The 13,153-nt window shown below is 46.5% G+C and overlaps 1 protein-coding gene across 5 annotated transcripts in view; it reads left to right on the top strand.

The window, feature by feature from the left end:
* The window catches only part of KIF1B (kinesin family member 1B), a 175,616-nt gene extending 163,516 nt beyond the window's left edge, over positions 1-12,100 (top strand). For all 5 annotated transcript variants that reach the window (XM_055261855.2, XM_055261852.2, XM_055261854.2 and 2 more), the window contains 5 exons: positions 1,634-1,755; positions 4,849-4,998; positions 5,365-5,557; positions 5,766-5,884; positions 7,042-12,100. In XM_055261855.2, the coding sequence (XP_055117830.1) occupies positions 1,634-1,755; positions 4,849-4,998; positions 5,365-5,557; positions 5,766-5,884; positions 7,042-7,084 (627 nt within the window). In that variant the 3' untranslated portion in view covers positions 7,085-12,100. The remainder of the gene's footprint in view (positions 1-1,633; positions 1,756-4,848; positions 4,999-5,364; positions 5,558-5,765; positions 5,885-7,041) is intronic.
* Positions 12,101-13,153: the final 1,053 nt, after the last annotated feature.

Below are 13,153 nucleotides of genomic sequence, written 5' to 3'. Positions count from 1 at the left end.
CCAGCCTGGGCAATATAGCACAAATACCCTATCTCTACAAAAACATTTTTGAAAAATTAGCCAAATGTGGTGGTACACAACTATAGTCCTAGCTACTCAGGAGGCCAGGGCAGGATTGCCTGAGCCCAGGAGTTTGAGGCTGCAGTGAGGTATGATTGTGCCATTGCACCCCAACCTGTGTGACAGTATTTTTTTTGTCTCTTACTAATAATGGACCGGGGGGCCAGCTGCGGTGGCTCATGCCTGTAATCCCAACACTTTGGGAGGCCGAGGCGGGCAGATCACCTGAGGTCGGGAGTTTGCGACCAGCTGACCAACATGGAGAAACCCCATCTCTACTAAAAATACAAAATTAGCCGGGTGTGGTGGCGCATGCCTGTAATACCAGCTACTCAGGAGTCTGAGGCAGGAGAATTGCTTGAACCTGGGAGGTGGAGGTTGCGGTGAGCGAAGATCGCGCCATTGCACTCTAGCCTGGGCAACAAGAGTGAAACTCCACCTCAAAAAGGAAAAAAAAACAACAAAAAAAAACAAAATAATGGGCCAGGCATGGTGGCTCATGCCTGTAATCCCAAAACTTTGGGAGGCCGAGGTGGGTGGATCATCTGAGGTTGGGAGTTTGAGACCAGCCTGACCAACATGGAGAAACCCTGTCTCTACTAAAAATACAAAATTAGCTGGGCATGGTGGCACATGCCTGTAATCCCAGCTACTCAGGAGGCTGTGGCAGGAGAATTGCTTGAACCCGGGAGGTGGAGGTTGCGGTGAGTCGAGATCGCACCACTGCACTCCAGTCTGGGCGACAGAGCAAGACTTTTCGTCTCTCCAAAAATAAATAAGTAAATAAAGATAATGCAGGAGAGGCCGGTGACTGTGGCTCACATCTGTAATCCTGCCAGCTTGGGAGGTCAAGGTCGATGGATCTCTTGAGGCCAAGAGTTCAAGACCAGCCTGGGCAATATGACAAAAACCCCTTCTCCACAAAAAAATACAAAAATTAGTTGGGTGTGGTAGTGTGCACCTGTAGTCCCAGCTACTCAGGAAGCTGAGATGGGAGGATCACTTGAGTACTGGAGGCTGAGGCTACAGTGAGCCAACATCGCACCACTGCACTCCAGCCTGGTAGACATAGCAAGACCTTATCTCGAAAAAGAAAATAATAATAATAATAATGCAGGAGGGCAGTCGGAACATAAAAAACCAACCTTGCCCCTTTTATAAATGTCTTGATTCTTAGTGTGGCACTCAGGCCATAAAATATTTGTGGGCTTGTTTTTTTTCTTTTTTGAAAATATTTTCACCAGTTGTGGTGGTACACGCTTGTAGTCCCAGGTATTTAGGAAGCCAGGGCACAGGAGGATCGCTGGAGCCCAGGAGTTGGAGGCCACAGGAAGCTAGGATTGCATCACTGCCCTCCAGCCTGGGCAATAGAGCAAGGCCTTGTCTCTTAAAATTTTATTTATGTATTTATTTATTGATAAATAATAATTGTATGTATAGGCTTGTTTTCTTAAATGACCTTCTGAAACAAGATGTATCAAAGTGAGGCTCTGGTTGTTGAAACTCCCTATTGTTATTGTAGAGGCAGCTTTTTTCAGCTGAATGTAACTTGTAGTGTTCGGTTTGCTTCCAGTTGTCTGATATCTCTCCAATTGGACGGGATCCCTCTGAGTCCAGTTTCAGCAGTGCCACCCTCACTCCCTCCTCCACCTGTCCCTCTCTGGTAGACTCTAGGAGCAACTCTCTGGATCAGAAGTAAGTACCCAGATTTCACTGAGAGAAGTCAATCTGCGAACCAAGGTAAATGTCAACCTTCCTCTAGCTCAATGGTTCGTGACTGAAGGCAGCACCTTCCCCCTAGGCAGCATTTGGAAATGTGTGGGAGCCTTTTTGGCTATCACAGTGACTGGAGAGGTGCTAGCTACTGGCATCTCTTCACATCATAGCTTACTAACCTTCTGCATCATCAACTCATCCTGACTGTCTTCTTCATCCCTTTCTGCTAGTTTTGTCCTCCATTCCTACCCCTGCTTGTCTCCCCAGTCATAATACCAGACATAGGAAGTGCTATCTTGGGAAAAATATTTTGAAACTGTTTTGGAAAAAAATATTTTGGTTCCACAGCAAATTATATAGGTAAGAAAAATAAAGACAAGGCCAGGTGAAGTGGCTCCCAGCACTTTGGGATGCCAAGGCAGGAGGATTGCTTGAGGCTGGGAGTTCGAGACCAGGCTGGGCAACATAGCGATATGCCGTCTCTACAAACAATAAATAAGATAGCCAGGCGTGGTGGTCTGTGCCTGTGGTCCTAGCTACTCGGGAGGCTGAAGTGGGAGGATCGCTTGAATCCAGGAGTTCAGGGTTGCAGTGAGGTTTTATTATTGCACCACTGCATTCCACCCTGGGCGACAGAGCAAGACCCTGTCCCTAAAAAAAAAAAGGAAAGAAAAAGACAAATTTAGTCTCGAGTCCATGATTCATCATCATAATCCATTCTTTGCAACACACCCTCTTGTGCATCTCCATCAATTATGCCCACCAGGTTATCATCCACCTGTCTATCTTATTGTACCAACTCTGACACAGGCAAAGGTGGCTGGAGAAAATAACACAACCAGGTAATTTCATTAAATTTAGGATGCCACAGACTGTAGGGACTATTCTGTACCACTAAGAAAAGAAGAAAAAGCACTGACGACTAACTTAAGCATGCCATCAATTATAAGATGAATCCCAATTTAAGAAATGGTGGCTGAGTGCAGTGGCTCATACCTGTAATCCCAGCACTTTCGGGGGCTGAGGTGGGAGGATTGCTTCAGCCCACAAGTTTGAGACCAGCCTGGGCAACATAGGGAGACCCCCATCTCTACAAAAAATAAATAAAATAGTTGGACATGATGGCATGCGCCTGTGGTTCCAGCTACTCAGGAGGCTCAGTTGGGAGGGTTGCTTGAGCCCGGGAGGTTGAGGCTGCAGTGAGCCATGGTTGCACCATTGCACTCCAGCCTGGGTGACAGAGCAAGAAATCAGCCAGGCATAGGGGCATGTACCTGTAATCCCAGCTACTGGGGAGGCTGAGGCAGGAAGATTGGTTGAACCTGGGAGGCAGAGGTTGCAATGAGCTGAGATTGCACCGCTGCATGCCAGCTCGGGTGACAGAGCGAGACTCTATTTCTTTTTTTTTTTGAGACGGAGTCTCGCTCTATTGCCCAGGCTGGAGTGCAGTGGCGCAATCTCGGCTCACTGCAAGCTCCCGCCTCCCAGGTTCATTCCATTCTCCTGCTTCAGCCTCCCAAGTAGCTGGGACTACAGGTGCCCGCCACTACACCCAGCTAATTTTTTATTTTATTTTATTTTATTTATTTATTTTTGAGACGGAGTTTTGCTCTCGTTGCCCAGGCTAGATTGTAGTGGCGCAATCTCGGCTCACTGCAACCTCCGCCTTCCGGTTTCAAGTGATTCTCCTGCCTCAGCCTCCAAAGTAGCTGAGATTACAAGGCGCCCACCACCATGCCCAGCTATTTTTTTTGTATTTTTAGTAGAGATGGGGTTTCACCATTTTGGTCAGGCTAGTCTCGAACTGCTGACCTCGTGATCCACCCGCCTCGGCCTCCCAAAGTGCTGGGATTACAGGCATGAGCCACCGCACCCGGCCACACCCAGCTAATTTTTTGTAGTTTTAGTAGAGATGGGGTTTCACCATGTTAGCCAGGATGGTCTCGGTCTCCTGACCTCATGATCTGCCAGCCTCAGCCTCCCAAAGTGCTGGGATTACAGGCATGAGCCACTGCGCCTGGCCTTTTTTTTTTTTGAGACAGAGTCTCACTCTGTCACCCAGGCTGGAGTGCTGCAACCTCTGCCTCCCAGGTTCAAGCAATTCTCGTGCCTCAGCCTCCTGGGTAGCTGGGATTACAGGCGCCTGCCACCACGCCCAGCTAATTTTTGTATTTTTAGTAGAGATGGGGTTTTGCCATGTTGGTCAGGCTGGTCTCAAACTCCTGACCTCAGGTGATCTGCCCACCTCAGCCTCCCAAAGTGCTGGGATTACAGGTGTGAGCCACTGCACCCGGCTAACTCGATTTCAAAAAAAAAAAAAAGAATGAAGTATAAAAAAAAAATGGGCTTTTTAGATTTAGTGAGATACAATGCTATGTTGCTCTACAAAGATACCTAACAATACAGAGTACAGGAATTTATTTCTCACACAATAGTCATGAGGGCTGGTCCAGGTCCAGGTCAGTGGTGCAGGTCTACTCTGCACAGCCGTTCAGGAACCCTGGGTCTTCCCATTTGTTTGCTTTTTCTGCCATTTTCTAAGGCAGTGGGCCTCTGAGACTTCAGTGTACATCATCATCCCCTGGGAGGCTTGCTGAAGCCCCCATGGCTCAACCCCACCCAGAGTTTCCTGTTCCATAGGTCTGGCTTGGAGTCTAAAAATTTGAGTTTTTGAAGTTTCCCAGGTGAAGCTGATGCTGCTGGCTGGGAGCACACTTTGAGAAACATCGCTTTTGGTGTGGCCATGGGACTAAAAAGAAACATATAAAGGAATAGAGTTCATATTCCAGATAATGTGTTCAGAGGGCTTTAATATAGGCAGAGAGACTAAGTGACCCAGTGGTCATCAATGATCAGTTTCCTTTCATAACTTCAGAAGGATGACACCAGTTGAATTCAGAGTTAACTTTCTGAAGCCAGCTTGTCTCCTCAGCTGAGCTCTCTGCAACTCAAGTTTGCAGCTGGGGTTTAGGGAGGGGCATTGTGTTCCTCCCAGTGAGACAATACTCAGTATGCCTTGATCGTAACTGATGCTCTTATTACCCTTTTCTTTCTAATCTCTCTATTTTAAAGGACCCCAGAAGCCAATTCCCGGGCCTCTAGTCCCTGCCCAGAATTTGAACAGTTTCAGATTGTCCCAGCTGTGGAAACACCCTATTTGGCCCGAGCAGGAAAAAACGAATTTCTCAATCTTGTTCCAGATATTGAAGAAATTAGACCAGGGTGAGTACTATATTGAGCAGGAATGCCAGCTATAAAAAACAAATCCACAGGAAGAAGTGACTGGCCAGCTCTTCCCTGTGAGGTCTGTACTGTAGTCTGATGCAAGCTGAGTCTGGGGTGAGAGGGCCGGCCTGGGTTTCTCCAGGTGGGTCTCATGATGCATCTGCACCCTGGCGCAGCATGTTGCCATGGCACGGTTTCGCTTTTGCTGTATTACTTTGGCAGATAAGATGCTAGGCCAAATAGGTCATTTGCCTGTTTCATCGAATCTAAGGACTTGGCCTAGGTGTGGCGTGTTTTGATGGTCCTCAGCACGATTATTTTCTTTTTGTGAGAAACTAACTTTTGTCATATTGTCGTTTTTAGCTCAGTGGTCTCTAAGAAAGGATACCTTCATTTCAAGGAGCCACTTTACAGTAACTGGGCTAAACATTTTGTTGTCGTCCGTCGGCCTTATGTCTTCATCTATAACAGTGACAAAGACCCTGTGGAGCGTGGAATCATTAACCTGTCCACAGCACAGGTGGAGTACAGTGAGGACCAGCAGGCCATGGTGAAGGTCCGTCCTGCCCTGTCTTGGTTTCTTATCGCTACATGTGCCCTTCCCTTTTGAGTTCTGCACTCTCTGTTATGTGGTGTGAAATTTCCCCTTTCTCTCTGGTCTTGAACTTCCTTTGTGAAGTGCTGTATGCCTTGGGAATATGGCAAGGCAGTCCCCATTGCTGTCTGTGTAGTAACTTTCTTGTCTACCTGCATTTTTCCTTCAGACACCAAACACCTTTGCTGTCTGCACAAAGCACCGTGGGGTCCTTTTGCAGGCCCTCAATGACAAAGACATGAACGACTGGTTGTATGCCTTCAACCCACTTCTCGCTGGCACAATACAGTAAGAAATTGTTTTTGTTGTTGTTGTTGTTGTTGTTTTTGAGATGGAGTCTCACTCTTTCTCCCTGAAGTACAGTGGCTTGGTCTTGGCTCACTGCAACCTCTGCCCCCTGGTTCAAGCGATTCTCCTGACTCAGCCTCCCCAGTAGCTGAGACTACAGGCATGCACCACCATGCCTGGCTAATTTTTGTATTTTTTGTAGAGACGGGGTTTTACCACAATGGCCAGGCTGGTCTCAAACTCCTGACCTCAAGTGATCCACCCACCTCGGCCTCCCAAAGTGCTGGGATTACAGGCGTGAGCCACTGCACCCAGCCTAGAAGTTGTTCTGTGTTTTCTTTCTCTCTTTGGCTTTTGGCTTCAGGAATATCAGGATAAATAGGAAAGGAAGTATGTTTCTTTTTTTTTTTCTTTTCTTTGTTTTTTTTTTTTGAGATGGAGTTTCGCTCTTGTGTGGCCCAGGCTGGAGTGCAGTGGCACGATATTGGCTCACCGCAACCTGCACCTCCCGGGTTCAAGCCATTCTCCTGCCTCAGCCTCCTGAGTAGCTAGGATTACAGGTGCCTGCCACCACACCCAGCTAATTTTTTTTTTGTATTTTTAGTAGAGATGGGATTTCACCATATTGGCCAGGCTGGTCTTGAACTCCTGACCTCAGGTGATCCACCCTCCTCGGCCTCCCAAAGTGCTGGGATTACAGGCGTGAGCCACCACATCTGGCTTGAAAGGAAGTATTTTTCTAAATAAATTTAAAAGAGAGGAAGGACAGGAGTGTAAATTGGTTGTGGGGTGGTAATGAGGCCTCTGCATCTTCTAAGGCATTGTCATGTTCTGAACCACCAGAGAGACTCATGTGCACCAATTATTTTCCTTCTTTGTCTTTTTGTTCTCAAGAGGTCTGCAGATGGAGCTCAGGGGAGAGAGTAAAGGGAGGACAGTGAGAACCTTAATGGTCTCCCAACCTCCAGCCCTGTGATTCAGCCTCAGGTTCTCTGAGGGCTTGTGTCATGGGGTCCCGGAGTAGACAGCTTAGAGGCCTAGGCCTGCGGTGCCAAATAGGAAGATGCTCCAGGAGGGAGCCTCAGAGGGAGAGGACTGTGAGGGGACAACACTTGTACCCAGACTTCTAATCCTACCTCCCCGTTTGTCCCGCATAGGTCAAAGCTTTCCCGCAGATGCCCGAGCCAGCCGAAATACTAAGTGACTCTGCCGAGTGCCCTCACTCACCTTCGAGAGATAAAGAAAGCGTTACCTCTCATTTCTCTTTGTGATTCTTGACGGTGACTCTTGTATGTAATCCTGTGGCTTAACTACTTCTCCCTCCTTGTCCAGCACTTTTCTAGCTCTCCCGTTCCCCATCTCCATTGCTCTGTACTCTTTTCTTTTTTCTTGTGCTGAGAATCTTGTTAGTAGCATGTGGCCTAACAAAAGGAAAAAATGTTTTTAAACACACACACACACACATACACACACACACACACAAAAAAAAAACACAAAAACTCTGAGGGGATCTGGTGAATCTCCAAATTATTGTGGGTGTACTTTGGCTTCCTTTTGTATGATAGGTCTCCATCATGACCACGTCTGATGTCTGTGCTGCTGTCACCAGGCACCTTTGTTTTTCAAGACAACATACTTTTTTTTCTTTTCTCTGTTTGTGATATCACTTTAATTTTTCTTGGGTGGCTTAGAGACTAAGGGAGGAGACATCTGGCCTTTTTAGAACCTGAGAGGAAAAAACCAATCTTTTTTTCCCCTCTGTCTCTTTTTGCCATGGCTAATCCCTGCATTTCCATTCAGGGAAAAGATGGTGGTGAGCATAGAACTGGAATAGTTATATTCTGAGTCAAAGTTGGGGCTTTTTAGGGCATAATTATGGAATTTTTATTTACTGGTAGATAGGAGACGAGAGGCTTTTTCAGTGGGCCTGGGACAGCGGCTGCTCTTGACCTCGTGTGAAGGGAAATGCTAAGGATGCTTCTGGTGGACTTCAGGGGACTCCAGGGTTTGGCCGTGGGCCATGACGGCGGCAGGCGGTGGGATGCTTGTAGCTCCTCACAGCAGGATTCCTGCCCACTGTTTTTTCTCTGTTGGGAGGGAAGCTCTTTTCTAGGAGTGTCTCAGTTCTGTTTTTGGCATTAGTGATGGTGTTGGTACAGTTGGAATTAGTGCCATGTCATACACAAATGTTCCACAAGGCGGGAGTGTTTCACTTTCTGGTGATAAACTTGATGGTCATTGTTATGATTAAGATAATGCCAGGTAGGCCGGGCACAGTGGCTCACGCCTGTAATCCAAGCACTTTGGGAGGCCGAGGCGGGCAGCTCACGAGGTCAGGAGTTCAAGACCAGCCTGACCAATATGATGAAACCCCGTCTCTACTAAAAATACAAAATTAGTCGGGTACGGTGGCACATGCCTGTAATTCCAGCTACTTGGGAGCCTGAGGCAGGAGAACTGCTTTAACTCAGGAGGCGGAGGTTGCAGTGAGCCGAGATCACGCCATTGCACTCCAGCATGGGTGACAGAGCAAGACTCCATCTCAGAAAAAAAAAATAATAATGCTGAGTAGTGACCTTGTGATTGTTACAGCTCCCTTTGATCAAAGAAATGTAGCTTTCAGGCATAAACTTGGAAGTCTCCCTCTGAATCCAGCAGTCGTTTTCGTTGATGCTTGTCAGGTTGAAGATGCTTTCAGTGATGCTCTCTATACTCATAAATAAGCAAATGTGGCAGACTTTGCTTTCTGGATCCCAGGATTAAAACTAACCACAACCACTACTACAAACAAAACACAATATGCCTAGGGGCACGGATGAGCATCCAGGGAGCCCAGGCCCCAGGCTTTGTTGCATGTTCCCTGCTCCTCTCCATCTGGTGTGGAAACACTGCCCAGGGAGGAAGGAGGAAGCTCACTGTGGACAGTCTTCTTTCCTTCTGACAGACCAGGTCATCTGGCTTCCGAGACCATCATCAGAGAAGATAAATCTGTCTCTTTCAGCTGCCAGTAAGTTTTCCAGGATGAGAGGGGAAAAAGCCTCCAGTGACTTCAGTTGTCTTGGGATTGTTTTACACCATCCTTTACTTCCCTTGCTCAGACCTCTCTGTTTCACCATCTCTTAGGCATTCAGAAAAGTATCTGCTCACTCCCACTTGGTGAGGTCCTCGGCCTTGAGGTTGCTGACTCTCAGGCGATAGGCAGCTGGATGACTTCCCGCTTCATGCAGCAAAGGCCAGGGGCTCGCGCACCTCTGTAGAGTTGTTGCTAGGGAGACTTGTGTCATCGTCCACACCCTTGTTTCTCACTTCCTGGTTGGGCTCATCTCTGAAGAACAGGTCTCCCAGCTTCACTCCTTATCACTTCATTGTGAAGAGGAGGAAAAGTGAATCACGGAGAGAGAAAGGAGAGGATAGAATCACAGGCTGCGTCTGTACCTGAAAAGTGACCAGCGGAAACTCTATGGCGGGTTTTTTTTAAAACTTTCTTCCTCCTGTTAAAACATAGGTCACTAACTGTGATGTTATTTGTTTTCTAAGTGGTATGTGAGATTTTTTTAATGTAGTTAGAAGTTGCATTGTCTGATGGACACAGTATGCCCTTCTGGTTCTATTCAAACCAGCAGGATCTGTCGGTGCTTAGAGATGGCTGCCTGGACTGGAATCAAATCTAATTTCAGGGAAATGAAGATGGAATTTGAAGGTCACTTTTAAAATTAAGTCATTGATGCTGCTGTTACAAAGTGTGACAGAGGATCCATGTCTGTGACACAGGACGGTGGGAAGCCTGAGAGAGAGTGAAATTATGTGATACACTGAAATAAATTTTTTCTTCTAACTCATAGAAAACTGGTTTGGAAAGTCTTTGCTTTGGAAGTGTCAGTCATTAGAACAGGCCAAACTGGACTGTCTGTTCATAGCGTGCCCGGATAAGAAGGCCTCTTAGGGAGCCAGAGGGAGCAGAGTGGTCGTGTCCTGCATGCTCTTCACCCTCTGGGGCGCCCCTGCTGCGGCTGGCAGGTGCAGACAGCCTCTGCTGGCCCCTAGCACATCCAGGGTGGGTGCTCCCTTGCCCGACAGAACCATCCCCACTGTGAAGCTGTGAGAGAAGATTTGTGGCAGGAACTGTTTATGAGGCTCTAGTTGTTGCTGTTGTGGCGGGAAAGTTAAGAAACAGAGCCCTTAAGGAAACCACCTTTATTGATTTTCTTAAAGCACACCTTTAAATAAGCAAAACATTTAAAAGGCAGGAAAGAATTCTTAGGCAAATTCAGAGAAATAAGTGCTAGTTAAAACTAATCACCTCCTCCTCTCATCCTCCTTTCTCCCGTCAAAGCAAAATATGGCCTCACTACCAGCCCCAAATCAGTGCTCAGACCCTCTCTGTGTCTGTGTGCCCTCCTGGGAGTCAGTCAGCGCTCAGGCCAGGACTGTGCAGGGCCAGCCAGCCCATGCGCTAGTCAGGAGCACAGGCAAGAGCTGCTTGTGGCAGTGGCCAGGCACCTAAGCCCCAGCTCGTTGTTAAACGTGCTGATGGCAAGGGGCAATGGAGTGAGTTTCCCAACTAAGAAACCACTATTATTTGATATATTTTTTTCCCTTCAGTCACATAAACTTCAGACAACTGCTCCTATTTTTTATGGATTTTTCAGCTCATTTCAAATGAAGGAACTAAGTCATTGTGAACTGTCTCTTGGGATCTAAAAACAAGATGACTTTTCCTGGCACATATTCCAAAGCAAAGACTTTGTGGCCTGCTGCTTATTGTCTAATTTACAGGGATATTTAATTTTGTCAGATCTGTGTATATTTATCCAGCTATACTTACTTGCACAGTGGATTGGAGAGAAAGGATTCTCCAGTGTGCACACTCATCTGTACTCTTTCCGCATTTCCCTCATGCTGTGTCCTGCTCGGGTTCCAATGGACAGTATCAGGGCTTGTTTGACTTGGGTCTTTCAGTTTTCCTTTTGGTTCCCTTTTAAAAATGTGATTGTTAACCTGCCCCTTAAAAAGAAAAGATTCAGCCAGGTGCGGTGGCTCACGCCTGTAATCCCAGCACATTGGGAGGCCAAGGCAGGTGGATCACCTGAGGTCAGGAGTTCGAGACCAGCCTGGCCAAGATGGTGAAACCCCATCTCTACTAAAAATACAAAAAGTAGCCAGGCGTGGTGGTGTGTGCCTGTAGTCCCAGCTACTTGGGAGGCTGAGGCAGGAAAATAGCTTGAATCTGGGAGGTGGAGGCTGCAGTGAGTTGAGACTGCACCATTGCACTCCAGCCTGGGTGACAGAGCAGGACTCCGTCTCAAAAAAAAAAAAAAAAAAAAAAAAAAAGATTCATTTTGCTGCTGCTCCCAGAAGGTTTGCTGGATGTGTTTACATAGGACTCTAACTTGTGTGCACTACAGTTGTTCACCAGGGCCAGTGATTCACCCCGGTGTGTGGCCAGACCATGACTGTGTAGCAGGAATGTTTTAATTTGTGCTTCCTTAGTAAATTGAAATATCAGCTGAGAGATTATTTGCTGCTGTTGTTCAAAAGGCCATTTATGAAGTTAGTATTTGAGCCCCATAAGATCTTTAAAAAGCCTCCAATATTTAAAGGAAGAAATCAGAGTTGCTATAAAATTCATGTAAAAAGCTCATAGCCAAACGGCTGTGCTCAGATGGCTGTGCTCAGTCTGAGCTGAGGTTGGTCTCTTGCCAAACTGGCTGTTGTGTGTTGTTCTTCATGTCTTCGAGTTCATTTTTTTTCATTCTGCGTATTCTGGCATCAGTTCACTTGAGTCCATCAGCCTTCTTGTATTTAAGGCATCGTCTTAGACTTTGTGGCTCTAAAGTACTTGTCTGTTGAGATTTCAAGTCTCTTGTCACCATCCTCACACGTGACAACAAAACCCATAAAGCATAAGTGGCCTTTTTGAACCAAGACTTTGCAAACTGATCTCTCCCCAGTGAAGGAGTTGAGCACATTAGCAACAATGTACATTAATTTTGGATTTTCATTTTCATGTTTTATTTTGTAAATATTATCTGATGTTTGGAGCTTGAGTATACAGACTGTAAATATAGTTCTTGTATTTGTACTAATTCTGATTCTTTTGCTGTATAGCCTTAGATGTGCAATGCAGACATTATCTAACTGTGTATGGTAACCTTGCATCACAGAACTATTAGTGAACGAGGTAAAAATAATAAAGGTACAGCCAGTGCATCAGAAGGCTCTCGATGTGCATTTATTCTTGCACCCCTTGAAAGGTAATTACACAAAGATTTCTTTTCTTGATTTGCAAAGATAATACCTTTCTAAGACAGAAGTCACGATATCATCGCTTAAGTGTTCCTGATATTCAAAATGGTGGTTTTTATATAACCAAGAAAGCTCATACGGTGCTGTTTCTTTGAAAGTACTTTTCTCCCAAAGATGTAAGTGGTTATTTTAGCTAGAAGATTTGTCGTTTTTCTCCTGAAGCCTCCTTGTATGCCTTCCAATAATTTTGTAGTGTTGTGTTGGCTTTTTTTTTTTTTTCTTTTTGAGACAGAGTCTTGCTCTGTCACCCATGCTGGAGTGCAGTGATGTGATCTCGGGTCACTGCAACCTCTGCCTCCTGGGTTCAAGCGATTCTCCTGCCTCAGCTTCCTGAGTAGCTGGGATTACAGGCGTGCGCCACCATGCCTGGCTAATTTTTGTATTTTTTTATTATTATTATTTATTTTTATTTATTTATTTTTTTTGAGATGGAGTCTCACTCTGTCGTCCAGGCTGGAGTACAGTGGCATGATCTCAGCTCACTGCAACTTTCTGCCTCCCAGGTTCAAACGATTCTCCCTGCCTCAGCCTCCCAAGTAGCTGGGATTACAGGCGTTCACCACAACGCCTGGCTGATTTTATGTTTAGTAGAGAGGGGTTTCACCATGTTGGCCAGGCTAGTCTCAAACTCCTGACCTTGTGATCCACCCGCCTCGGCCTCCCAAAGTGCTAGGATTACAGGCGTGAGCCACCGTGCCCGGCCTATAATTATTTTTTTTGAGACGGAGTTTGACTCTTGTCACCCAGGCTGGCGTGCAATGGCACCATCTCAGCTCACTGCAACCTCTGCCTCCCCAGTTCAAGCAATTCTCTTTCCTCAGCCTCCCAAGTAGTTGCAATTACAGGTGCCCGCCACCACACCTGGCTAATTTTTAAAAATATTTTTAGTAGAGATGGGGTTTCAGCACATTGGCCAGACTGGTCTCAAACTCCTGACCTCAGGTGATCCGCCCACCTCGGCCT

Source organism: Symphalangus syndactylus, chromosome 22, assembly GCF_028878055.3.
Source record: "Symphalangus syndactylus isolate Jambi chromosome 22, NHGRI_mSymSyn1-v2.1_pri, whole genome shotgun sequence".
In the NCBI taxonomy this organism is placed as follows: domain Eukaryota; kingdom Metazoa; phylum Chordata; class Mammalia; order Primates; family Hylobatidae; genus Symphalangus; species Symphalangus syndactylus.
The sequence above is the reverse complement of the archived record's forward strand: the minus strand, read 5'-3'. Positions and strand labels throughout refer to the sequence as shown.